The sequence below is a fragment of the Phacochoerus africanus genome, chromosome 15, assembly GCF_016906955.1.
Source record: "Phacochoerus africanus isolate WHEZ1 chromosome 15, ROS_Pafr_v1, whole genome shotgun sequence".
NCBI lineage: Eukaryota > Metazoa > Chordata > Mammalia > Artiodactyla > Suidae > Phacochoerus > Phacochoerus africanus.
This window is the reverse complement of record NC_062558.1, coordinates 15,059,910-15,086,130: the sequence shown is the minus strand read 5'-3', so window position 1 is coordinate 15,086,130 and position 26,221 is coordinate 15,059,910. Positions and strand designations below refer to the sequence as shown.

At 52.2% G+C, this 26,221-nt stretch overlaps 2 protein-coding genes across 7 annotated transcripts in view; one reads left to right on the top strand and one right to left on the bottom strand.

The window, feature by feature from the left end:
• Window positions 1-872: 872 nt before the first annotated feature.
• CTSB (cathepsin B) lies at window positions 873-21,485 on the top strand. 3 transcript variants are annotated; one of them, XM_047760007.1, is made up of 10 exons: window positions 873-969; window positions 12,140-12,291; window positions 13,194-13,279; window positions 13,947-14,061; window positions 15,324-15,442; window positions 16,492-16,577; window positions 16,853-16,996; window positions 18,153-18,269; window positions 19,918-20,046; window positions 20,456-21,485. In XM_047760007.1, the coding sequence occupies exons 2-10, from the start codon at window positions 12,166-12,168 to the stop codon at window positions 20,539-20,541; spliced, it is 1,008 nt and encodes a 335-aa protein (XP_047615963.1). In that variant the 5' UTR covers window positions 873-969; window positions 12,140-12,165; the 3' UTR covers window positions 20,542-21,485. The 3 variants fall into 3 exon arrangements, with proteins under 3 accessions (XP_047615963.1, XP_047615964.1, XP_047615965.1); XM_047760008.1 differs by lacking the exon at window positions 873-969 and adding an exon at window positions 10,980-11,135; XM_047760009.1 differs by lacking the exons at window positions 873-969; window positions 12,140-12,291; window positions 13,194-13,279; window positions 15,324-15,442 and having other exon boundaries at window positions 13,988-14,061.
• Window positions 21,486-24,924: 3,439 nt separating this feature from the next.
• The window catches only part of FDFT1 (farnesyl-diphosphate farnesyltransferase 1), a 34,873-nt gene continuing 33,576 nt past the window's right edge, over window positions 24,925-26,221 (bottom strand). For all 4 annotated transcript variants that reach the window (XM_047760574.1, XM_047760576.1, XM_047760573.1 and 1 more), the window contains one exon: window positions 24,925-25,732. In XM_047760574.1, the coding sequence (XP_047616530.1) occupies window positions 25,511-25,732 (222 nt within the window). In that variant the 3' untranslated portion in view covers window positions 24,925-25,510. The remainder of the gene's footprint in view (window positions 25,733-26,221) is intronic.

Below are 26,221 nucleotides of genomic sequence, written 5' to 3'. Positions count from 1 at the left end.
GCTGAGTAATAGTCCATTGCATATATGTATCACATCTTTTTTTCCCCCACGGCTGCATCTGCGGTATATGTAAGTTCCAGGCCAGGGACTGAATCCGAGCTGCAGCTGCATCAGCCCTGGATCCTTTACCCACTGTGCTGGGCTGGGATCAAAGCCGTACCTCCAGAAGGACCCAAGCTACTGCAGTCAGATTCTTAACCCACTGCACCACAGCGGGAACTCCCACACTACGTCTTCTTTAGCCAATCCTCTATTCATAGACATTCAGGTTACTTCCATGTCTTGGCTATTGTAAATAGTGCTCCAGTGAACACTGGGGTGCATGGTATCTTTAGGATGGTTTTCTGGATACAGGCCCAGGAGTGGGATTGCTGGATCATATGGTAGTTCTATATCTAGTTTTAGCTACCACTTAAAAATTCTTACATATCTAGAACATCTGATAGGCACATTCAAGCTAACAGCCTTTTAAGGCTCTTCTGGGAGGCCTGCTGTCATGACACCCCCATCTGTGGCAGTGGTTTCTGAATGAATGAAATAAGGAACAGCTGTCCCAAGCAGGGATCCGTGTGCTCTGCTGCGCTGGGCCCAGGCCCCCTCGGCCCCAGGGAATTTCTCCAGGAGGGGTGACCCTCCCCCTCTCAGGCCCACCTCGCGTGCCCTTCCGCTGGCAGCGCAGAACTTGGGGCACTCAGGGGTAGAGGCGGATGAGGAAGGTTCTGAGCCCTTCCCAGGCTGCTGGGGACCCGGTGGGGGCGGGGCGAGGCGCCAGCTGCCCTGGTCACGTGGCGAGTCAGGCGGAGGAGGGCGCGGGCGGGGCCTGGTGCGGTACTTAGCGCGGGGGCGGCTCTGGGAAGCTAAGGCGGCTGGCTGTTCGGGCGTCAGAACCTGCCCGAGCGCTCGGAGGCTGCAGACCTAGGCCCTCGGCGGCGGCGGCGGCGGCGGCGGCGGCAGCGGCAGCGTAGCGAGGTGAGTGCGTACGGATGCGGTGCCCACCCGGCGGAAGTGACCTGGGGCAGAGGGATGGGGAGACCGGCTGGCTTGCACCCCTGCTGGGCCCCGGCGGTGTCCCAGGGCCGGCGGAAACGGAGAGGCGAGCTGGGCGGCCCCCGCTCACTCCCGGTCGTGGCTCTGGTGAGAAGGGCAAAAACAACCCCCACGCATGCGGCCGGACCCCACCCCAGCTCCGGCTGTGTTCGGACCCCGGGCCGGCCTGACCGCGGTCTCGGGCCGGGGTGAGGGGTGGGGTGGGGCAGTACGGCGGGGCTGGGCAGTTTGCGGGGGAGCCCGAGGGAGGAGCCTACGAGGAAAAGCTCAGCCCCGACCCACTGACTTTCGACTGCACCCCGGGAGCCGCTTGTGAACTGCTGGGCCTCAGTTTCCTCAGCAAATTGCTGAGTGGATATTATTTGCCTGCGTCCGCTTTAGATGTTTTCTTTTTCCAAAAGGGTTTCCCCCGGGCAGCTTCTTTGCACAACTACACACGGCTCCAGGGTCCCCAGAAGACAGAAATTGGGAAGCTGGAACCTGGCGCTGGGTGGGGCAGGGTGGGACCCACCGGAAGAGTTAAATCCTTGGATGGGAGGAGAAACTGGGGCGGGGGGGACGGAAGACTGTAGGGCCCGGGACCCTGGTGGGGGGGGAAGGGGAGAGGGATGCAGACTCTGTTCCTGGACTGCTAGGGAAGGGAAACCCTCCTGGGCCCATGGTGCTGTGGGGGAGGGGAAGGCAGGGCAGAGTCCTTGGGCATCGCCTCCTCCCTCACTTAATGACCCTGGAAGCCTGGGAGAAGGAGCGTCTTAGGGTGGCTGAGTTTGGGGAGTCAGCGGGCTGTCCAGGTAGACGTGAGTTGGATTTGCTTGCGTAATGGGCCCCAATCCCGTCCCCAGGGACTGAGGAGGCCGGTTGGCTGGTGTGGGGAGGACAGTAACTCATACGCGGGGGCGGGGGTGGGGTGGGGTGTTCAAAGGGAGACCTTTGGAAAGACTGATCCTCAGCTGTCTCCACTAGAGGGGAATGCAGCTGAAGGGCGTTCACCTCAGTTGAATCTATGGGTGCAGAGCCCTAAGAGGAAGAGCCTTAGAAGGATGTCTGGTTGGGTAAAGGCTACTTTCCTTTTCTCCCTGACATCCTTAACTTCATGGAGAATTGTTTCCTGTTGGCGCTGGTGATGGTGACCTAGTGCCTTTAAGCTCTGTAGAGATCAGGGGCTGGGCTGCCTTCACTCTGTGTGACTTTCTCAAAGAGTTGAAGGCACCTGGAGAAAGGATTCGCCCCAACCTCTTGGGGGCATTGGTCCCAGAGCTGGGGTGCTGCTGAGTGGAAAGGTGCAGATCCCTTACCTGGGGGCTTCACAGGCCCAGGGGCAGTGCCAGCCAGACATAGCCCTGGCTCCACGTACCTCCCCTGATGCTGGGTCAGGACAGCCCTGTTTCTGAACCGGTCAGGCGGTGAGGGTAGAAGCCCTTAGGCTCCAGGAACACCTGCCTCCTGCTGATTCACCAGCTTGAACTGAGGTCCTCCTTGTAGACTGGCCCTTTCCCTGGCTACTAGCCCTGGGAGTTGGAGTAGGAAGTAACACACAGTTTAGGGCTAAGAGAGATCTTGTGTTACCATGGGCATTTGGGTTGAGAAGTGAAAGAAGATCACTTTCAGGTGAATCCTGGAACATCTGTTGGGTGGTTTTCTTAAATGTGGGGATGAGTTGTGGTTGTGTTTAAATATCCCTGTCCTTGGGAGAGAAGGACTCAGTGTCTGCTGCTTGTTTTTGACATCTTGACATAAAGTACTGGAAACATGGGAGGTCAAACTATAAAGCAATGGAAATCTTGTAGGTCAAGGAGGATTGTGAGTGGACACTTGGATGTCATTTAGCTTCCTGTGTAGAGCTGTCAGGGTTGACAGCAGTTGATGAATCTAGTTGAGGCACATGCAGGTGGAGGCCACTGGGAAGCAGTCTATGCCTGGTCTCCTGTCCTCCTCTCAGCTCATGCTGCCCAAGCAAGGGAGGGTGGAGAGACTCCTGACTCCTTCCATGGCTGGAATGTTCACATCCCACCTAGCTTGGGCCGGAGGGGAATCCGGGGGTCAAATGCCATTAAATATTTAGACTTAACCAATCCCATATTAAAGCTCAAGCCTCATCCCCATCCCTTTTTCACAGTGCTCAGGGACTGGGGTGGGGAGGAGGGGCTTCCTAGCAGGAGTGCCTTCCCTCCTGGCTACAGCTCTGTTCTGCAGGCAGCAACTTTCAGCTTCTTTGCTCTTCAAGTCTTTTGATGGCTGAAGGACTCCAGTCTGCTCATCTCTCTATAATTTTCCTGCATGGTTGGGGTTGATTTTTTTTTCCTGTTTTTTTAATACTTTGTATCAGCCCATGAATAATGTGATTAAAATTGACCAACTGTATTCCACGTGTATCCTTTCCACTTGTGTCTGTGAGACTGATTTATGTTGATACTGACAGCTCCAGGTCATTCATCTTAAATGCACCGTGTATTTATCTACTAAGGGACAGTTAAGTGGTTTTTGCTTTTTCACTGTCCTCGCCACCACTACGGTAAATATCCTTGTCTCTGCCAGCTTCTTGCAGGTGTTTCTCTAGTGCAGAAGCAGAAGTCCAGGAAGATACTGGGTCGTATGATGTGTGCACCTTCCACTTGTCTAGGCCACAGACAGTGCTGTGTCCAATGAGGTTTTACCAATAGGTATTTGCAGTGGCCTCATGGGTTCCTGTTCCCCATATTCACCAACACTAGAAATTACCAGACTTTAATTTCTGCCAATCTGATGTGTTTGAAATAGTGTCCTTGTTTTAATTTGCATGACTGGGAATTCAAATTAAGTTCTTTGCCCTAGGAAATTGTTGATGGGTTTTTTGTCATTGTCTCTCAGCGATTAACATTTGCGATTTTTAATGTGTTTGTGAAACAATAGAACTTACTAAGGTTTCTTTTGATCCTGACCTAGGTATCTGGTGTTTTCTGATTTTTTTTTTTTTTTTTAACTTTCAGAATGCACATGGGTTTGGTTCTGATAGTCTGCCTCTTCCACTTTTACCAACTTTTTTTTTTTCTTTTTTATGGCCACATCTATGGCATGTGGAAGTCTCCAGACTAGAGGTCGAATCAGAGCTGCAGCTGCCGGCCTACACCACAGCCACAACAACACAGGATTCTTAACCCACTGAGTGAGGCCAGGGATCAAACCTGCATCCTCATGGAGACTGTTTGGGTTCTTAACCCTCTGAGCCACAATGGGAACTCTCTTCCACCTTACAGATGAGAAAACTGAGGCTCGTGTAACTTTGTGGCATGATGGGGGTCACCCAGGTAATTGTGGAGGTATGCCATCCAGAGCTGGCTCTAGGTGTTTTCTCAAGCATCAGTTCCTCTCAGCTGGGAAGCAAAAGTCTGGTAGGAGACCAGAGGTCCTTTTGTAGCATTACTGTCTTATGACTGCTGGATGTTGGGCCGGATGGTGCCTGCTGTCTTGTCTGTGTTATCTGTCTCTCCCACACCAATAATTCCTTTAGTCTGGTCATCAAGATAACCTAGAGTTACCAGCAAGGATATGGGGAAGAAGAAGGGATGAATACCACCTAGATAGTGAAATGACACAGCATAGAGCACTGTGAGCACATCTAGATACTCTGCCAGGAGGCCCAGCGGGGCTGGGCTTCCCTCTGACACCCTGACCTGCTGACCTGGACTTGGGCGGGATGGGCTCACTGAAACAAACAGGTCACATGGCCTCTGGCCTTGTACAAGACCTGGGAATGTGGTGCCAAGGGGTTCAGCCACTCCTGGGTTGAGGCCTTGTCACATGGCTGGGGGCCATCGAACCCCTCCTCCTTCCACTTGACCCTGCAGGTATTTGAGGGGGGCTTTATCTGGTGGTTAAGGGAGCAGAACGAACCATCTTGTGCAGGCTTGTCCCTAAAAGAAGGGAATCATGATTTCTCATCCACACTGGGATAGGTTTGAGAATAGAAAGAATTGCCCTGGGATGGCAGGAGACACCGGCCTGGTGACAGGCAGCTATAGTTAGGTCCACCTGCTAGTACTTGATGGCCTGTTACTGATGGGAGTAGGGCCGTCTGCTTGGAGCCTGGCCTCGGGGAAGGCATCTGTTCCCAGCAGTCTGTTTCTTCCCAGGGCCTCAGGAGCGAAGCTGGGGGAGGTAAGGCTTTTTTCTTGCTTTTGTAGCTGCCGATGTGTCCATGCCCCAGGACTCAGCCAGGAGGGAGATAGAATCTGGCCTGCAGTTGAATTAGGGAGCTGCCCTGTCCCTACAGGCCAGAGAGGCACTGCAGAAGCATGGAACACTAATCTCATTTGAATCTCCAAGGATTTCAGAAAGCTTTGAGGAAGTAGACCCAAGGTCCTTCAGATTCCAGGCTCCCAGTCAGGTTTAGAAACTGAGACCTGGGGATGTGGCACCCATTTAACATCTCAGTTAAGTCTGCAGTAGCATCAGGGAGCAGAGCTGGCAGCAGAAGTTTCCAAAAGTTCCAGAACTTTGCCCAAATGGTCTTGCTTCCCCCAAATACAAAAGTTTTTGATTTGCTGAGGGCTTTCCTGGGGACCTGTTGTTTAGGCCTAGTAGTAATTTTCCTTCTGTTTGGCAGGATATGAGCTGTTCTGGCTAATCTCAAGCAATGTTGTATTTGTGGGCACTGCGGACACTCTAGGCACCATTTCTCAAGCTGCCCTGCTGAGCCGGGTAGGGATTAGTCCCTTTGGACAGATGACTGGCACATGGGCCGCAGTGAGTCCCTGTGAGCGTGCAGAAGGGTGTAGGTGGGTGAGGCAGGTAGAGCCTCCTCATGGCTCCTAGGTCCCCTGGACCTGCTGTGGTGCAATGGATGCCTTTTCTGGTCACATGGCACTTGCTTGGGGGTGTTCAAGCTGCGGGCAGCCTGGCTCCCAGGGACTGATAGCCATCTGCTGTCAGGCTCTCTGTCTCCTTAAAGCAGTGAAGATGAAGTCTGGCAGCCCTTCTGGTTTCGTTTTGGCTTTGGTTTAAAGGTTATAAGCCAGGAAGCAGTTAAACATGTTTCCATTAGGAACAAAGACATAAACAGACCATGTCAAGGCTGTGGTTCAGACTCAGGAGTAGCAGTCCTGGATGTCCTTCAGCTCAGTGGGAGCACATTTGAGGTCAAGACACTTGTGCCACTGTGATGTCAACGGGAAATGAAGGCCTGCCTGGTTTTGTGTGGGTGCGCTGAAATGGCCCAGACCTGAGGAACAGGTGCCCACAATGACAGCGAGAAGCAAGACTGGTCTTTGTGGAAGCAAAAGAAAAATTCTAACAAAGTCCCACTGAATCGTCACAACCCTCTAACTCTCCCCCTTCCCCCCAACCTAGAGCCACTCTGCTGATTATATAAGAAACAACCCTAATTTGTAGCTATTGGCAAAATGTACACTCAGTTTTATTTGAGCCAGTTGTGAAAAGGGCGAGCAGTACGTGACAAGCAGCAGTGGGTTAAGGAAGAGCGCAGGATCAGATGAAAGATGGTGGCTGGACACGCACCCATCTTTTTCTGTGTTAGCTGGAAGATTGCCTCTGGCTTATTTGAAAAGTTCAGGTGTCTATGTCCTGTCTCCTTAGATCCAGTACAGATCTGGAATCCAGTCTCCAGGGGATCTTAACCACACAAGAAAGCCACTTTTTTTTTTTGTCTTTTCTAGGGCCGCTTCCCATGGCATAGGGAGGGTCCCAGGTTAGGGGTATAATCGGAGCTATAGCCGCCGGCCTACGCCAGAGCCACAGCAACACGGGATCCGAGCGGAGTCTGAGACCTACACCACAGCTCAGGGCAACACCAGAACCTTAACCCACTGAGCGAGGCCAGGGATCGAACCCACAACCTCATGGTTCCAAGTTGGATTTGTTAACCACTGCGCCATGACGGGAACTCCATGGAAGCCACTTTAAAACTCGAGCTTGGCTCCGTGTCCTGGGATGTCAAGACTCCGCCCCATCTGTGTTCCTTCCGCCTCTTTCCAGAGCCCAGAGGCCCCAGTAAGTCCCGCTTCAGGGTCACGCTGGGAGCAGCCCTGCTGAGCAGAGGTTAGTCGTCACCTGGACGCTGGCCCTACTTTGTGCAGGACAGTGTTCCACAGAGCTTGAGCCTCATCTCCTTTCAGGTAAATGGTGCCCTAGGGGTTTGGAGTGCAAAAATATGAGGGAGCCCATTTTTCAAAGCCAGAGATTAGCTTGGAAAAGGGCCAGAGGGTGTCGTGGAGCTAAGGGCTTCTTGGGAAATCAGCTGACCGAGGGCTGGAAGTCACACCTGCCCACAGCTGTCCCCTCCTTCCGTCCATACCCTAACGGGGGTCTGCTGACTTGCAGGTGTTCTAATCCTGTTTAGGGCCCTCTTCCCTCATAATAAGGACTTTCTGTCTATTCTCTCCTTTCTTTAAGGAGAGAAAAAAAACAAAAAAACAAAAAACCGCAGAATTGAGAAAAGGGAAATGTTTTCCACAAAGAGGAGAAGTGAAAGCTGATTATGATTCGTGCAAAGGCCATGTGCGGGACCCGGTTGGGCTTGGTCACAGCACAGCTTGCAGCCATTTGGGCTTCATTGGTCCCATGTTCACCATGCGTGTGATGTGGACGAAAGGAAAGATGGGGGCGCTCACTGGAACACAGTTGCCACTGCTGTGGGCCGTCTGGCTGTCTCCTGAAGACAGACAGACAGACTCTGGGATCTCAGCAGCCTCTGGATCTTCAGAAGAGAGGCCTGTTGGGAGGTTAATTGGAGTTAAAATCTCAGCTTTAATTGGGGCTCTTCTTGGTGGCGTGGTGTTGTTGAGGGCAGATCTGAGGGTACTGGGCTTGTCCAGCCCTGGCTGTGAGTGGGGAAAGGAGAAGAGAGGAGGAGGAGGAGAAGGAGGAAGGGGGCCCTGTACCACTGTCTGACTGTGGTGAGCAGCCTCCTCTCACTCTGGCCTTCCCCCCAGGGGCCTGAGTTGTCATTAGCCCCAGGTTACAGGTGGTGAGGCTGAGGCTCAGGGAAGGCAGGCACACAGTTAGGAGCAAGTGGCAGCCAGGTCTCCTGATTCCAAGCTTTGCACTCAGCTCCCCACCAACTCCAGCAGCTCTTGACCACTTGAGCCCCAGCCTGGATGCTCTCCTTGCTGCTGTGGGCCTGGAGTGCAGTCTGGATGGGGAGGGCACTTCCCATCTTGGGACAGTGTTAAGATGCCAAAGGTGTTGATAGAAAGAAAGGAACCTCTGGGGTCCCCTCTGTGGCTCAGTGGAACCAAATCTGACTAGTATTCATGATGACACGGGTTCGATCCCTGGCATCGCTCAATGGGCTAGGATCTAGCATTGCCATAAGCTGTGGTGAAGGTCCCAGACTTGGCTCCGATCTGGCACCATTGCCTTGGCTGTGGCGTAGGCCGGCAGCTGTAGCTCCAATGTGACCCCTAGCCTGGGAACCTCCGTATGCCTCTGGTGCAGCCCTAAAAAGCCAAAAAAAAAAAAAAGGAGCCTTCTTCTGCTTTGCTTCTCTGCTCAGAAGACTTTATTTTTTCTCTTTGGGGCCACACCTGTGTCATATGGAGGTTCCCAGGTAGGTGTCAAATTGGAGCTGCAGCTGCTGGCCTACACCACAGCCACATCAGATCTGAGCTGCGTCTGTTACATATGCCATAGCTCATGGCAATACTGGATCCTTAAGCCACTGAGCGAGGTCAGGGATCGAACCTGCATCCTCACAGACACTACGTTGGTTTCTTAACCCACTGAGCCAGAGAATTCCCTGGTGGTCTAGTGATTAGGAGTTTGCTTGGATCTGGGAACTGAGATCCTTCATCAAGCCACTGCACAGTGTAGCCAAAAAAAAAAAAGTGTTCTCCGAGAGAGAGCTGTATCATTCTGCCACATGACGCAGCGAAGCATTTCCTAACAGTTTGGAGTCTCTCTGACACGGGGTCGTGTGAGGGGCAGGCTTCCCGTGAGTCACTGAAAATGGGAAGGTTGAGCATCCTGAGCAGAAAGTCACTAGGGAGGAGGCCCCTGATTTGGATATGCATTTGGGGGCTCATCAGAACAAGTGTTCTTTCATTAGTTTGGTGGCTCTGGATCCTTCATGGCACCAGCTGTTATTCTTCCTAAAAGAATAAAACTTTGAATATAACATGTTCATTTAATACAAAAGGAGGGGGGGGGAATTCCTGTTGTGGCATAGCGGAAATGAAACTGACTAGTAACCATGAGGTTGTGGGTTCAATTCCTGACCTCACTCAGTGGGTTAAGGATTGAGTGTTGCTGTTAGCGGTGGTGTAGATTACAGATGCAACTCAGATCTGGCATGGCTGTGACATAGGCCAGAGACTACAGCTCCGATTCAACCCCTAGCCTGGGAACCTCCATATGCTGCATGTGCAGCCCTAAAAAGCAAAAAATGGGGGAGGGGGAAGGAAAGTTATGTGGTGAAGATAAGCAGTTACTTGCAACTAGTGTGTGTCTTAGCGTTTTGCATGTAGGGACAGGAATAAGCAAGGATGTGTGTTGATTGGCTCACACTTGCTGTGAGTCACCTGCTGCTTTGCCTTTTTTTTTTTTTTTTTACTTTATATTTTGTGTTTTTTCACTTTATCAGTAGGATGTGATTCATTTCAACCAGGTCATTTCTTATGGCTGCTTTTGTGTTCTATTACTTAACCATTTACCACAACTTAACAGTTAGTCTGTTATTAGGTGCTTCCTTTCTGGTCTTTTTCGAGCACGAAGAACATTTAGTGAACAATCGTGTACCAGTGTCTTAGCATTTTGAGGCTTGTGAGATAAGTTTCTAGATGTTACATGGCTGAGTCAGAGGGCATGCAGATTGAAGAATTGGCAGGGGCTGGGTCCTACCTACCACTGGTATCCATTACCACCAGCAGCTGTTTACCCACATCTGACGCCAGCTGGAAACTGTCAAATCCTGCAGCCTTTCCCAGTCAGATGGAAGGTGAATACCTATTCTCTGAGCATCTTTAAATATCTGGATTGGCCTCCTATAATTCTTTTTCTGCAAGTTCACTATGTATGTCCTTTTGCCATTTTTCTATTAGGCTTTTTTGAGTCTTTTGCATATTAGGGAAACAAAGCCTTACCTATATGTAAGAACTATTTTTGGGGTGCATTTTGTCACTTTATATTTTGTTTTCTAGGAGAGGCTTTATTTTCATGTAATCAAACATTTTTCCCCTTTTAAGATTCTCTTTTATGTCAATCTTAGGCATTCCTCACTCCAGTGTTACATTTTTTTTCTTTGAAGTGTGCTTCTTTTCTTCATTCAACCTCTGTTTTAATTCAAGGTCTTTGTTGCATGTAGCATGGTGTGTAAGATCTTGAGGGTAAAGATTGTCTTTTTTTCCAAGACACATGGCCTGTGGTGCACATGCCATCCACAAAATGTGCCTTTTCCTCCCTCCCCCCTGCCCCACGATGGGTGAGCTTCCAGATGGTCTGTTTTGTTGCTGAAACACGTCCCGGGCTGGCCTCACATTTCCCACCCCAGAGTTTCAGTCCTCCCTCAGTACTCTTTTCTAGAGCTGTCTAGCTGTCCTCACACATCGATTCTTCCAGGTGAATTGTGGTTTAAGCAACAGTTAGGTTTGGATTTTCCCTAAAGTAGAATTCATTGTGTGGGAGGCAGCATGTGCAGTGCTGTCACTTGCATCATCTTTACTGCTCACAACCACCCGTGAGGAGGTGACACAGTGACCCTGCTGCATCAGCTCCTGAAGTCAGAGTCGCACTCTCCCCCTCTCCCCCTCTGCATCTCACAAGGCCCCACAGTGCTGTGAGCCTGGGTCATGTTTCCTGCTCTCATCAGAGCCATTTGCCTAAGAGTGTGACTCAGAGACTGAGCTGAAAGCTGCAGGTCTCCTGACTCAGGCCAGTCCAAGATCTAAGGCCGTGGTGGTGGAATTTCTTCCTTTCTCAGAAGCCCAGTCTCTGAAACTGGAAGCAGAGCTCTTGGCTAACTGGAAAAACCACAGAAAATCTGGGGAGACCTGCGCCACCAGCTGAACCAGCTCTGTCTCCTGGCTCTCCAGACACCACATGCGGGCCTGGAGGGTGGCTCCTCTTTGCTGGTTTGTGTCCAAGATGTGGCTGATGAGGTTTATCTGCTCTTGTTTTTCTGAGCCCATTGGTCCTCCACTTGGGACACAATCTCAAGCAAAGGCTGTTGGGCACTAACTTGGGGAAAGTCCCAGAATTTTATCTCCAAACCCACCGAGAGGCAGGTTGGCAGTAGCAGGGAGGGCATCAGACTGCACTCTGCCTGGAGATCTAGGTTCACACGTTTGTTTGGGGTGGACTTGGGACTGCTTGTTGCTAGGGCAGTTCTGATAGACAGCAGGAGGCTTTGGCCCTGACCTCACAAGATAGCTGGACCACAAACCTTCCAGTGACTGGCATCACATCAGACTGTGAGCCCTGCCCTCACACAATGTCCAGCTGGCATCTGTGGAGGCCTTACCGCCCACAGCAAGCACAAGCAAGCCCTTCCTTGGCTTTCTGCCGCCGGCCACCTGGAGGAGGAGCACCCCGGCTGTCTTAGCTCTCCAGGCCACTGCGCAGACAGAAATTTATTGCTCCCAGTTCTGGAGGTTGAGTCTGAGATCAGAGCCCAGCCTGGTCTAGTGAGGGCCCCTCCCTGGTCAGACTGCCTCCTGTAGGGCAGTCCTTGTTAGAATAGGGCACCAACCCTGTACGTGGGGGCTCCACCCTCATGACCTAATCACCTCTCAAGGCCCCACCCCCTAACACCGTCACCTTGCAGCGAGGGTTTCAGCATGAACTTGTTTGCTGTGTTTGGGGGTGGGGGGGGTTACATACATTCTGTCCATAGCACAGTCCTTGTGTGCTGCAGACACAGGCTGGGACTGTGAGACGAGGCCTGACAGCTCGTGGATGCTGAGGCTGGTGAAGGCTCTGCCAACACCCAGGCTCCAAAAGAGGAAGCGGGCACACAGAGGGCAGGTGGCAGGGCCAGGATGGGAACGAGGACCTTTTGACCACTGTTGTTCATGGCCCCAGAACAGCTGCCTGAGGTGACACCTTGTGTGGATCAAGCCCATGAACCAAAGGATCCTGATGTCTTGTATCCTTGACTTTCTAGGTGAATCTAGGATCCACCTGCCAAAAATGTGGCAGCTCTTGGCCACCCTCAGCTGCCTGGTGCTGCTGACCAGTGCTCGGGAGAGTCTGCATTTCCAGCCTCTGTCGGATGAGCTGGTCAATTTTGTTAACAAGCAAAACACTACGTGGACGGTAGGCTGGGGACCTTTCTGCGCCCTGTGACTCCGGGGGAGGGCCTGCAGCCCTGGCCCATGGGACAGTGTGTCCTGAATAGTTGTGACCATGCCCACTGCCCCGTCCCCTTCCGTGTGTGTGAGAGCGGGTGGAGGTGCATTGTGGGGTAAACCAGCTCTGGAAGGGCTCACAACCGGGGTGATGCTGTGAGCCCTGCTATGGGGGTCACAGCCCATCAGTACCAGTAGCTCCGAGATTCTGCCAGCCCTGAGGCCTGCTGCTGAAGGAACCGAGAGATGAGGAATAAGCCACATCCAGGGCTGTGGAGGGTCTCTCGTGACATCTGCAAATGGTACAGATCAGAGGAGACGCCCGTGGCCCCAAGAGCTACCTGTAGCCATGCGGTCACTCTGGGTGGGTCCCAGGCTGCTGTGACAGAATCCCACAGATCAGTGCTTAGAAACAGACACTTAGCACTCACAGCCCTGGAGGCCGATGTCCAGGGACAGCCTTGCAGCACGCTCAGGTTCTGGTGGGGGCCCTCCTGGGTGGCAGGTGGCCAGCTTCCTGTTGTGTCCTCCCATGGCCCGAGGGGCAAGCTGGCTCTCTGGAGTCACCTTAGAAAAGGCCACTAATCCCATTCATGAGGGCTCCACCATCATGACCTACTCACCTCCCAAAGCCCCCCCTCAACACCATCACATTGGGGGTTAGATTTCACCCTGAATTTTGGGGGGACACACCTCTGTTCTATAGCAGTGCCCAGCCCCCTTGCTCTACTGAGTTGAGGGGGAGCCCCTAACCTTGTGAGATCTTGGGTGGGCAGTGTGCATGCTCCACCCCTTCTTTAGAAACCGTCCCCCCTCCTTCCCCCTCACCCCAGTTGGTGGGTGACTGCTGTGAGTGTTGCTCTTTTCCAGGCCGGACACAATTTCTACAATGTGGACCTGAGCTACGTGAAGAAGCTCTGTGGCACCTTCCTGGGTGGACCCAAGCTGCCCCAGAGGTCAGTGCCGGCTCCCGGGGAGGGTGCTGTGTGAGCAGAGCAGGGAAGGGGGAGGCAGGAAGGCTTCTATAGCCTCCATAGGCCTCACTCCCAGAGCCAGTCTCCTACGTGCTGCCCCAGCTGTCCCAGCTTTGGGGGGGGCAGGCCCCAGATCTGTGTCTGCAAGACTTGAATGAACCCAATCTTGAATAAGGAAAATCTAAGAAAATCTAAGAAAAAACATGAGCCTAATGTTTTTTCTAGACAGCTCTGCAGTTTGCATTTTCAGGTAGTGGTCCCTCTTGAGGGAAGCCTTGGGAGAATCTAACAGTGAGGATGGGATAGTTAAGCCGTGGGACGCTGACAGTTGTGAAGATGTTAGAACATTGCTGAACCTGGGCAGATGTTTGGTTTGGGGTGGAGTGGGGGAAGCAAGACGTAGCATTATCTGGACCCTGGGGCTGAAACTCTTAAAAAATATCCATAAAGTAAGTGTCAGTAGAAGCACAGAATGGTGTCCCATGGAGCAGTAGAAGCGGGTTTTGTTTTATAGAATTCCCAGGGAACTCCTTGCACACGCCTTCTTCTGCACGTCCAGTCCTCTTCCAGGCTGCAATCAGCTGGCCTTTGAGGGGATGGGGGTGGGCTGCAAGGTGACAACTTGTGACGAAGATCTTCCTTTATCTAGAGCTGCGTTTGCTGCAGACATGATCCTGCCCAAAAGCTTCGATGCCCGGGAACAGTGGCCCAACTGCCCGACCATCAAAGAAATCAGAGACCAGGGCTCCTGTGGCTCCTGCTGGGTGAGGCCCTGCTGGCCGGCAGGGGCAGGGGACGGGGGGCAGTGACCAGGGAAGTTGAGGTCAGACCAGCTGTGGCGAGTCAAGTTGTATAAACCGGAGTTACTCTGTCCCTACTAGTATAAAAATATGCAGGATCCCTACAGTCACGAACTATTCCAAGGATCAGGGGAAGGGTAGACCCTGTTCAGGGCATGTTCCTTTGGGAAGCAGTTTTTATTTCTCTTTGACACGCTGTTCCAGGCCATCAAGAAATACCATTAGCTTTGACCCCTCCTCTGCCTCATGAATAGGCATCCTGTCTGTATCACGGGGCTGTCTAAATTTTGTTTACTTGGGTAAGATACATATGATACAAGTTTTAACCAGCTTTATCATTAAACATACCCTTCGGTGGCATTGGGTGCATTCATGCTGCTGTGCAGCTATCACCACCGTCCGTCCACAGATCGCTTCTTCATCTCACAAAACTGAAACTGTCCCCACAGAACACTGACGCCCGTTCCCCTTCCCGCACCCCTGACAGCCACCCTTCTGCCTTTCTCTTGTGATTTTTTTTTTTTTTAAATCAGGGAATCAGTTTTTATAGAGTAACTTAGAGGGCGGGAGTGGGGGACAGCAGTCCAGGAGCATTTGCAGCTGCATTGCCCTCTGGTGACAGCTTTATAGTTAACCCAGGGTATGGGGTCGGGGGTGTAGGTGCTTGGAAACAGGAAGTACATTCTTTAGATGCGTAAGTGGGTAACTAGTCTCCTTGGTACTAAGAATACATCAGTGAGGGTTTTCATCACTGGGGACCAATACCGTAGACGGGGTCTGGGAATTATTAGACGAGATCTATGACAGACAAAGCCTTTGATGACAGAAGCCATTTATTGCACAGTGATGTCCTGGGTGGGGTCAGTGAAAGGACCAGAGAAGCCCAGGATGGCATCACTTATGCTCACAGCCACACACACCATCCCTGGCTTCTTTTTTTGTCTCATGATTTTTAACTAGGTTGAGCACCTCCTATAACTGGAATCACACAGTATGTGTCCTTTGCGCAAGCTATATTTCATGTGAAAAGCCAAAACCCACACGTTTGAGAAGTGAACTGAATGCCCAGGTGGAGGTCGGTGGGAGACTGGTCTCTTGGTTTAGAGCTCAGCTTGGGGGCCAGGACCCTCACCTGGCACGGTGCCCGCTGAGGCCACCAGGGTGGTGGCTGGAGGGCCCGAGGCGGTGCAGGGGCAGGACTCAGCAGCCTGGGGCTCTTCCCGCAGGCGTTTGGGGCTGTGGAAGCCATCTCTGACCGGATCTGCATCCGCAGCAACGGGCGTGTCAACGTGGAGGTGTCCGCTGAGGACATGCTCACCTGTTGTGGTGACGAGTGTGGGGATGGGTGAGTGTGAGCCCCCAGGGGCCCCACACGTGGACCTGACTGGAGGGCTTCTGCATGGGTGGGGGGCGTGGAGAGGTAGGTCCTCAGACAAGATGATGATGTCACTGCTGAGACATGGGGGGACCCCTTGGGTTGGGGGCAGGCCCTGGAGGCCACTGCTTTCCCAGAGGTGCCCCAAACCAGGCTGCCTCGCCACCAGTTCCAAGTATAGGCAGTAGGTCCCAGCAGACGATCTCAGTGTAGGTTTGGGTTCTGGGTTTTGTCATGCTTGTTCCCCTTTCCTGCTTATGGAAGTCTGATGGCCTGGGGCCTGTCTCCGTCTCTGTAATGAAGGGTGATGGGTCCCTAGATCAGCCACATTAGTAACCAAATCCCCAAGTTCTGCCAGCTCTGGCTTTGGTTCTGCAACAGTGGTTCTAGTTTTTTAAAAAAGAAAAAGTGCTCAGGTCTCACCCCACCCCAGTTAGATCGGCGCCCTGGCATTGGTGTTTTTGTAAGTGCCCCAGGGGTTCTGCTGTGCTGCCCGTGGGCAGTCCCTGTCTAGATAGGACATTGCTTGCCTGTGGAAGTGATTATGAAAGTACTTCTGGGGAGTTCCCATTGTGGCTCAGTGGGTTACAAACCCACCTAGTATTCATAAGGATGTGGGTTCAATCCCTGGCCTCGCTCAGTGGGTTAAGGATCCGGTGTTGCCGTGAGCTGTGGTGTACGGGGCTTGAGGCCTGTGTTGCTGTGGCTGTGGTGTAGCCCGACAGCTACAACTCCCATTCAAACCCTTGCCCAGCCTGGGAACTTCCATGTGCCTCGGGTGTGGCCCTATAAAGCAAAAAAAAGCACTTCTGTCTTCTGGAGTAGCTCAGTAAGGCAGGCCTGGGAGCTGGGGTGATTGCCTCTGAGAGGGGGCTGTCGGGCCAGGGTGTGTTGGGGGATTTCGGATCTGGAAGGACCGTGGGGCAGTTGCTGAAGGCAGTGGTGGGTCCACTGGCCGATGATGTGGGGGCAGCCAGAATGACCCTGGTGCTGAGTTTAACAGACGGCTCTTTTCTCAGCTGTAACGGCGGCTTTCCCTCTGGAGCCTGGAACTTCTGGACAAAGAAGGGCCTGGTGTCCGGGGGCCTCTATAACTCGCATGTGGGTAAGTGGCCGGGTGGGTTTTATAAGCAGGGAGTGACACTGGTCATTTTCCCCTACAAAGCGGAGGTGAAGGGTTGTGGGCGGGAAGGCTGGGCTGCACGGTGGAGTCGAGGTGCAGCAGCCCGGCTACGGCAGAAGTAGCAGTACCAGGAGGAGGCGTCAGCACCACAGACTTGAGGGGAACTTGCCCCATAGCTGGGCCAAATTCTTCTCTCTGGCCTGGAGGGACCTCTGAGGGGCTTGCTGCCGACACCCCCCTTTCTCCGGGTCCCCCAGGTTGCAGGCCCTACTCCATCCCACCTTGCGAACACCACGTGAACGGCTCCCGGCCCCAGTGCACCGGGGAGGGGGACACCCCCAAGTGCAGCAAGATCTGCGAGCCTGGCTACACCCCGTCCTACAAAGAAGACAAGCACTTCGGTAAGGGGGGGCACCCCCCCAGCCCTGGCCCGGGCCCCAGAGCCTGAGTTAGGAGTGCAGGATGGGGCTTGACACCATGGTCCCTCCCTTGCCCAGGGGAGCAGACCCTGCCTTCTCTGCCCAGCCCCACCCTGGAATTAGCTGGGAATCTCGCCTCCGTCACAGACCCTCAGCTTCAAAAGAGAGGGCCCTGCGTTTATAGGGGAGTAATTTGGCCTAAATCCTTCTGGGACCACCTGCCCTGCTTCCAGGAGCTTGTGCTCACTGCCCTCTCCCACCTCTCAGCCCCCAGATCTAGCCCAGTCATTCCTCCCTCAGAGAATCTTAAACACAGAGACAGATGGAAGCAGACACAGATGGACAGAGACACACAGACACAGATTCAGAGACACACAGACACAGATAGATGAACATAGAGACACAGACAGATGGGCATAGAGAGACAGAGACAGACACAGAGATGGACACAGATGCAGAAAGAGGCAGAGATAGAGACAAAGAGACAGAGCCAGACAGCCACAGAAAACAGGCACAGACAGATGGGCACAGAGACACAGAAAGATCATGATAGAGCCAGCCACCCAGAGACAAACACAGACAGAGATAGAAAGTGACACAGACAGATACAGAGACAGAGACAGACACACAGAGATGGACAGAGGCATACAGATGGAGACAGACACAGAGGGACACAGAGACACACCAAGACAGAGATAGAGGCATGCAGAGACACAGACACAAAAAGAGACAGAGACAGAAACAGAGACAGACAGATGGACAGAGACAGAACCAGCCAGAGAGAGAGACAGGGAGAGGCAGGGGCAGACAGAGACATAGAGGCACAGAGATGCATACAGATGGGCAGAGAAACACAGAAAGAGACAAGAGACAGCTACAGAGATGGGAGAGGCAGACAGGCGGAGAAAGACAGATGGACAGAGAGACACACAAAGAAACATAGAGACACAGACACAGAAAGAGACTGACACACAGATAGGAGATGGACAGAGACAAATGCAGTGACAGACACAAATGGATACACAGGCAGTGGGCAGCCCTGCTGGACCACCCCCACCTGGTGGCACCTGTGAGTCACACGTGGGTGAATGAGTGAGCGCATCCAGTGATGCCCGCCCCTCCTGGTTGTTCCTTGCAGGATGCAGCTCCTACAGCATCTCTAGGAACGAGAAGGAGATCATGGCGGAGATCTACAAAAACGGCCCGGTCGAGGGGGCCTTCACTGTGTACTCGGACTTCCTGCAGTATAAGTCTGGTGTGTGTCCACCCCAGCAGCAGCTGGTGGGAGTGGGAGGTGTGGGGTCTGTATCCTGACTGGCAGGACTTCCAGGGTGGGGGAGGCGGGCGAGCAGGAGCAGGTGTGCCCCCTGCCCTGTCCTCGCTCCCACTGGCATCCCCTTCTCCTCACCCCTCCTGGAGGGAAGGCCTCTCTTCGGGGGAAGCCTTTCCCACTTCTGTCCTCTTTCATGGCTCCAGCATCATACTCCCGTTGTCACTGTAGTTCCTCCATGGAGACTGGGCGACCTTCTTTGTCTCTGTCTCGGCAGAGATTTAGCATCATGCCTAGCACCCAGTGGATGAGGAGACGGGGGGGCTCCTAGCTGTGGGGATTCGAGCCTGGGGGGACAGGACAGCCCCTCGGAGAGAGCTTAGAACCCCCCCATCCCAAAGAAGCAGTCGGTGCTGAGGGCCTATGTCTCAGTTTACATCCAGTTTCTGCTGGATGGAAACACCAAAGCTCTCTAGTCTTATTTTTTAGAACAAGATACCTGGCAAGGAAAGAATTTTAAAGCCGGCAGTTATTAACACAACTTCCACCAGCTCTGTATGAGAGGATGCATTTCCAATTTGATGACATAATTAACTAATGAGGGCGTAGCCTGGTGGGCCAACCCTCAGACCACCTTAGCCCTGTCTTCCGTCCACCAGCAGTGGTGGCCTCCACCCAGCCTCTCCTACATCACCTCTCCGGGGTGGGCCCCAGAGCAGCATTTTTTTTTTCTTTTGGTCTTTTTGGGACCTCACCTGCAGCATATGGAGGTTCCCAGGCTAGGGGTCCAATCAAAGCTGCAGCCGCCGGCCTACACCACAGCCACAGCATTGCAGGATCCAAGCCGCATCTGCAACCAACACCACAGCTCATAGCAACCCTGGATCCTTAACACACTGAGTGAGGCCAGGGATCGAACCCACACCCTCGTGAGTGCTAGCCCGGGTTGTTACCATTGAGCCACCGTGGGAACTCTCCAGAACAGCAGTTTAAAACTCTTTAAACCACAGAAGCCTTTTGACAGAGTTATTACTACAGGGAGCCCCACCTTGTAAAATGGACAGTTATTGGTATTTTACCGTTAAATTTCCTATTTTCTTTTTTCCCTTTTTTTAGGATTGTACCTGCGGCACATGGAAGTTCCTAGGCCAGGGGTCCAGTTGAAGCTGCAGCTGAAGCCTACACCACACTGACAGATCTGAGCCACATCGAGACCTACACCACAGCTTGTAGCAACGCCAGATCTTTAACTCACTGAGTAAGGGCAGGGCTTGAACCTGCATCCTTGTGGACACTGTTCTTAACCTGCTGAGCCACAACAGGAACTCCAAATTTATTTCTTAAACTAGAATTTATAACTTTAGATTTGAAAGCAGCCAACAAGCACATCTTATTGGACTCCGTCTTAATATTTACTTGGCATGTTTTAGTGTGTTGGGCTTTCAGAAATGTATTTAAATAACTCCCGCGTGCTGTGGGAACCCCAGCCTTCGCCTGGAACACCAAGCCCATCCTTCTCCCCCACGACCTGTGAGCACTCTAACATCTGCCCTGACAGGGGTGGCCGCCCAAGTCGGAGAGATGCTGGGAGGCCAGGTGGCGACCTGGGTCTCACCAGGTTTCCTCTTCTCAGGAGTGTACCAGCACGTCACAGGAGACTTGATGGGAGGCCATGCCATCCGCATCCTGGGCTGGGGAGTGGAGAATGGCACCCCCTACTGGCTGGTCGGCAACTCCTGGAACACAGACTGGGGTGACAATGGTGAGCGCACCCTTCCTGTTCATAGGGTCTTGTGAGCCAGAACATGGGCAGAGGTGTCTCGTCTCTCTGGGCCAGCTACACAGGCTCCACAGGTGCTGGGGACCTGGGGGTTCCCGTTGTCACAAGGGCAGTCTGATCCTGAGAGAGGGGGTGTGGACCAAGCACGGCCTTGCACCAGCTGCCTGTCACGGTTCCCCACTATCCCAGGTACAGGGACGAGTGGCATCCAAAGGCCTGGCAGGGGTGGGCTGCCAGGCAAGCACAAGCCAGTAGACAGCCGTGTGACGCTGGTAATGGCTTTGGGGCTGGTTCTCCTACTTCCACTGCTGTGTCTTTCACGGGGGAGCCAGATGTGTTTACAGAGCTCAAATCCAAGCCTAACTCAAGGTGTCTGCTTTCTGCTTTCCAGGCTTCTTTAAGATCCTCAGAGGACAGGATCACTGTGGCATCGAGTCAGAGATCGTGGCTGGAATCCCATGTACTCCCCATTTCTAGAAGTGCTGATCTGTTTGCCCGCCCCTGGGGCAGTTTTTCCCGCAGTATAGCCCTTGGGATTGGGGGTGTGATGGGGGGATAGGAAATGTCTTTTATTCTTTGAGTTCAGATAAGATGCAGGAGTTTTTAGACAGGCCTCAAGGACTGGGTCGGGCCAAGCCTCGTGTCTGCCATCAGCACTGTCTTCCAAGGAGACACAGCTAAGGCCTGATCAGGGAATGGACCGCTGTCACATCACAAACACCACAGAAGCCGCCGCTTCCGCCGCCACCCGGAGAACGCAGCCCTCCTCAGACTAGCTGTGTCCTGCCCGGTCCCACTCACTTCTGCCACACACCCTCCCACACTCCCAGCCGCATCGCCTAGAAGCAGAACAGAGACCCCAGCATTTGTAGGTTTCCCAGGACTGGAAGGCAGAGCTCCTACCTGGACAGAGGCCCTTCTGAGCAGGCAGCTGCTAGACCTGGAGGAGGTTGAGGAGGTCTGGGGTGGCCCTGGGGAGAAAGCCACAGTCTGCCTGGGCCCCGCATCTGTCGAGCTTTGCGGAGTGGTTTACCCCATCTGGTCTTGGTGTGATTCCTTCTCAAAAGAAATTCTAGGTCTTGATCACATGAGCAAGTCGGGTGGTGGGAAGGGCTGTACTGGTTCTACAGGTCATCTACTTAAAGCAATGAAATTAGTTTGCAGAGAAACCAGTTTTTACTGTTTAAAACCACTGCTTCACCCTGTCAGTGTAACAAGGATGACTGCCGATAAAATGCCTCTCCTTCAATGTGACATCTGCGTTCTGGTGCATCTGGAAGATGGTTTGTTGCTGTCTCTAGACTTGTAGCTGCTGTCTCTCCTTAGCCCCCAGAAGAATCATGTTCCCACGGGCCGTTGAAACGCTATCCAGGGATGTCTTGCTTCAGTTGAGTGGAACAAAATAAATAATTTTAACGTCATTGCCTCAGCCATACTTTTATTAAGCTATAGTGTCTCTCTCAGTTTCCTGTCATTCTCAACCTTTCTCTGTAAATCCACCCTCTTCACTGTCCCAAGTCCCCACAAGCTCTGGCAGTAAGAACTTGAACTGCAGGAGTTCCCTGGTGGCCTGACAGTTAAGGACCCAGTGTTGTCACTGCTGTGGTGTGGGGTCAATCCCTGGCCGGGGAACTGCTGCATGCTGTGGAACAAAACTGCCACAAGACAAAAAACTTGTGCTGCATTTTACAAACCACATGCCAGTAGTGACCTGAGGCTTCCTGCAGGCGCGGCGTACTGGCCATGTTGTAACCAATCCTGCTGGAAGGCCAGCTGCCCCAGGCCCCTTGGCCTTGGAAGTGGGGCAGGCAGTCCAGGGTGAGGTTTTGTGAGCTGTCTCTTCAATTTACAATGCTGGTTTAGAATTACTTACTCCTTCACACAGTCCTAGTTAATCATACGCCAGTTCTTAAGGGACTGGGACACTGCCAGAATCAGCAACCCCACATGCCTGTCACGTCCCTTCCACCACTGGGAGTTGGACCAGCTCTTCTAAGACCCAGAAGCCCAGGAGGTTTGACTTCTCATGTGCTTCAGCAGTGAGGATCAGAACTACCTCAAATAAGCTTTTAAACACTCGGTGAACACTGTGGAAAAGGTGATGAAATTCAAAGTACTTCCGGAAGGTTTAACAAGGGTTACCAAAGCTGCACATTCATCTCGTTATTTGTACAATTCCAACGAGAATACATTCATAACCTCAGCAAAGTCCTGACATCTTCCAACCCACTCCCAAAGGGAGCTGAGTCATTGTTTCATAATTTCTCCCATGCCCATGGATTCATCTGCACCTCCATCCTCCTCAGAAATCAGCAGAGGCGTGCTAAGTGACCCCAAATGGACCTCAGGGCATCTGCACACTTGACCTATGGAATCTTTGTTGGGAAACAAGAAGCAACATTTACTATTACTTTTTTGGCCGAGGTATGCTGCAGTCTGATGTGGGTGGGAATCTCAGTTCCCAGACCAGGTATGGAACCTGGGCCACAGCGGGGAACATGCCAAGTCCTAACCATGAGACCACCAGGGAACTCCCAAGAAGCAGTGTTTGTGATTGGGGTTAATGTTACTTAAACAAATTACCCCACTGATGCCACCTCCTTACCTCAGCTCAGCTCAGCAGGTGATGTTTTTCTTGGGTACCTCCAGAGGACGGGAGTGACTGGGTTTTCATTCTTTCCGTGGAGAAGGGCATATTTTTAGTTCAGATGTAGAAGTTTGAGCAAGATAGTTCAACTTTCCCCACTTAATATACATCAGCCAGATAGCTGTAGTCCAGAGTCTTGCTACTCGGGAGGGTCCATGGACCAGTAGCATTGCCATAGCCTGTTAGAAATGCAGAATTTGGGGCCAGACCTGAATCTGCTTTTGCAATTAAAGGCTCCAGGTGGCTCGTGTCCACTGGGGTTTGATGAACACCTTAAAAGTGACTGGTCTCCTGACCAGCAGCATTTGTGTCTCCAGGGAACTAGGGAAAAATGCAAGAGACCGTTCTAGAGGCACTTCCCCAGATATGCTGAGAAAGCGTGGTCCTGGCAATCTGGAAGCTTGGGGCAGTTGACTGAAGTTTAAGAACCAGTCTTAGAGCTCAGTTTCCAAAACTAAGAATAATCTGGAGTGCCTGTTCATTAACAAATGTCTAGGGCCCCCTGCTCCAACACAACACGCACACCCCAGCCCCAGAGAAGTGGATCTGGTTTCCCAGCCAAGAGTGTGTGTGCAGGTCTTAGCTGGGTCTCCAGGAAGCTCCCCAAATGTGGAGGTCAGGCTCCCGCTCTCAGCTCTCAACTGATACTCCTTAGAGAAAAAACGCATTTAATCAATTACACTAAAAGCACAGAGGATTGCCCGCCCACTTGTTTCTCTCAAAAGTGTCCTACCTTAATAAATCTATTTCTTGCCTATCACTTCATCTCTTACCAAATTCCTTCTGTGCTGAGACACAATGAACCTGGACTTCAGTAAGTCCAGACACCAGAACTAAAACCCTCAACAAATGGACAAACTGCTTGATGAAGCATGCTTCATTCCAGGAAGGACCACCACAACCAGTCCTGGGGACACTAAATACCAGCTTTGAAAGATAAGGATCGCAGTAGAGGCATTGCATTATCTACAGCCCTAGTTCCCACTCCCCAAACTATAAAACCACCTCCTAATCTCTCCCAAAGAGGGCACAGTTTTTAAGGAATTAGCCTTGCAGTGCCCCCCTTTGCCTGGCAAAGCAATAGAGCTATCTTTTCTCCTTCACTCCCCCCAAAAAAGTGTGGAGTTGCCAGCTTTAATGAATAAAAATACAGAATGTCCAATTAGATTTGAATTTCAGAAGTTGTTTTTTAGTATAAATAAGTTCCAGGCAATGCTTGGGACCTAATTATACCAAAAAAAAAAAAAAAAAGTTTATGGGAAATTCAGGTTTAACTGGGCATCTTGTACTTACCTGGCAAATCTCAAACCAAGGTGGTTTTTGGTTTTTTGGTTTTTTTTGCTTTTTAGGGCCACACCTGCGACATACAGAGGTTCCCAGGCTAGGGGCCTAATCAGAGCTACAGCTGCTGGCCTACACCACAGCCACAGCCACACCGGATCCTTAACCCACTGAGCGAGGGCAGGGATCGAACCTGCAACCTCATGGTTCCTAGTCGGATTCGTTTCCACTACACCACGAGGGGAACTCCCTCAAAGTTTTGATGCTTAAATTACTTGGAAGATCACTGTCGAGTTTGGCTTATAACTGAAGTGGCAAGTGACTCTGGCTTCAATGCGATAACTGGTTCATACAGGACTGAGCCTCCAAGGAACACAAACTCAGCCCATCGTCAGATGGCAGCACAAGAATCAGCACAGCATCAGGACACATGTGACCGTACAAACTGAACATCACCACTAGAACACACCTCATTCAGTGACTAAGTCACCACACAAAGAGCAGCAGCAAAAGAGGTCCATACACCATGTACCCCAAGAGCACGGCTTCTGGAAAGGACTGTAATGCCCTGTGACAGGGATGCTCAGCCTGAGGGGCTTTTGCCAACCCCTGTCCAAGTGGGTGGGCCCAGGCCAAACCCCCGCGGTGCTGGGGGATCTGGGCTAAGTGCCCTTTGGCTTTCAAGCCAGTCACCTGAAAACATCTGCCTTTCTCAAAAGACAAACAAGAAAACGCCCAAAGCTAAAAATCACCCCCTGAATGCAATGACATTTCTGAGCGCAGCTAGAACTGGCCACAGGTAGAGCAGCGGGCAGGGACAACACCTGGGACCCTTTCAGCAGGCACAGGTGGCCCCCACCCCTCACTCCGCCCCAGAGCTCCGTACTTGCCTGGCTTGTCCAGGCCTTCCAGTGAAGCACCCTGACACGGGCTGAGTAATTCAATCCTTTATTACAAAAATCTCAAAAACGATGGGGCCAAAGGCAATCCTGCCATTTTCTTCTGAAACCTAAGCTCCTTTTCTTTACACGAGGAAACGATGCCACCACCTCCCAGCTGGGACTTCCTAGCCCCCGTGTGCAGAAAGCAGTCTGCCTTCTTAGCAAACATGGGGATATTTCCTGGAACTTTCCACATTCCAGTCTACCACATTCAAGTCCACTGGAGGAAACAAAATGATGAGAAAAACAGGACCCCAACAAGGAAGAAAATCTACTTTGCATTCTACTAGGATAGGCATTCAAAAGATGCTTCAAATTAAATACATTTAATTATAATTCCAGCTGTGTTCACACTAAGAGCCATCTCCCCAGAGTTCCAGAGGCAGCCACTCTCCGACCTGCAGCCCCCACACAGCCAGAGCCAAAGGGTCCTTTCCCTTGAATCTTCTTCTTAATCCCACAGCACAGCTTCTACAGGGCCAGGCCCATGAGTTGTTGCAGGAGTTAGGAGGGTGGACGCCCACATCCATCCCTGAAGAGGTCGGTGGTCCTGGCGCCCTCAGTCCCCAGCCCCCGGTCAGTGCTCCCCGGTCTGAACGTAGTCCTCTGTGACCTGCGACAGGGTGCTCAGGTACTGCCAGCTCAGGGCCGCCAGCAGCATGACGAATGACAGGTAAATGGGTGAGTAGTGGCTTCGGGAGATCAGCTGACAATTGGGAAGATTCTGTGTCCTGATGGTGGAGATGATCTGCCTTGTTTTGGCCGAATAAGGGTCCGAGTCGGGGATTCTGTGATAAATCTGTTAAAGCAAGAGAAAGAGCAGTAAGTCCCAGGCACCTTATAAACCTCTGGGAGCCCTTCTTACAACAACCCGAGCAACCAGGTGGTTTCTGCCCATTTTACCAATAAGAAAACTGAAGCTCAGAGGAGGCAGAAGTAATAATAACCCAAACTCGCTCCGGTAATAAGGCCGGATGTCATCCGGGCCTGTGATCCCACGGCCTGGCCTGGGAACAGGCAGCGTGGCCCCACTGGACTCCACCACCCGAACCTCAGAGCCAGTAATGTCCACACTGTCTGATGAGGCTGAAGAAGGGAGACGCAGGGAAGGGAAACGGTACTGTGGACACTGAGCCAGGACACTTGGGTGAGCGAGAAAGAATCTGAGGTGGGCAGCAGACAAGTCACAGGAGAAGCCTCCCTGTACTGAGCGCCCACCCTTCTGGAAACTACCAGAATCACTGCTGAACCCAGTCCCTCTACACATCTATAACCACTGCCCTGGTGA

What these genes read in the sequence shown, in the direction of transcription:
- CTSB (XM_047760007.1), top strand. Translation starts at nt 12,166, where the DNA reads ATGTGGCAGCTCTTGGCCACCCTCAGCTGCCTGGTGCTGCTGACCAGT. An exon ending in CCTCTATAACTCGCATGTGG is followed by an intron (nt 16,578 to 16,852) that starts GTAAGTGGCCGG and finishes CGGGTCCCCCAG; the next exon opens with GTTGCAGGCCCTACTCCATC. An exon ending in CAAAGAAGACAAGCACTTCG is followed by an intron (nt 16,997 to 18,152) that starts GTAAGGGGGGGC and finishes TGTTCCTTGCAG; the next exon opens with GATGCAGCTCCTACAGCATC.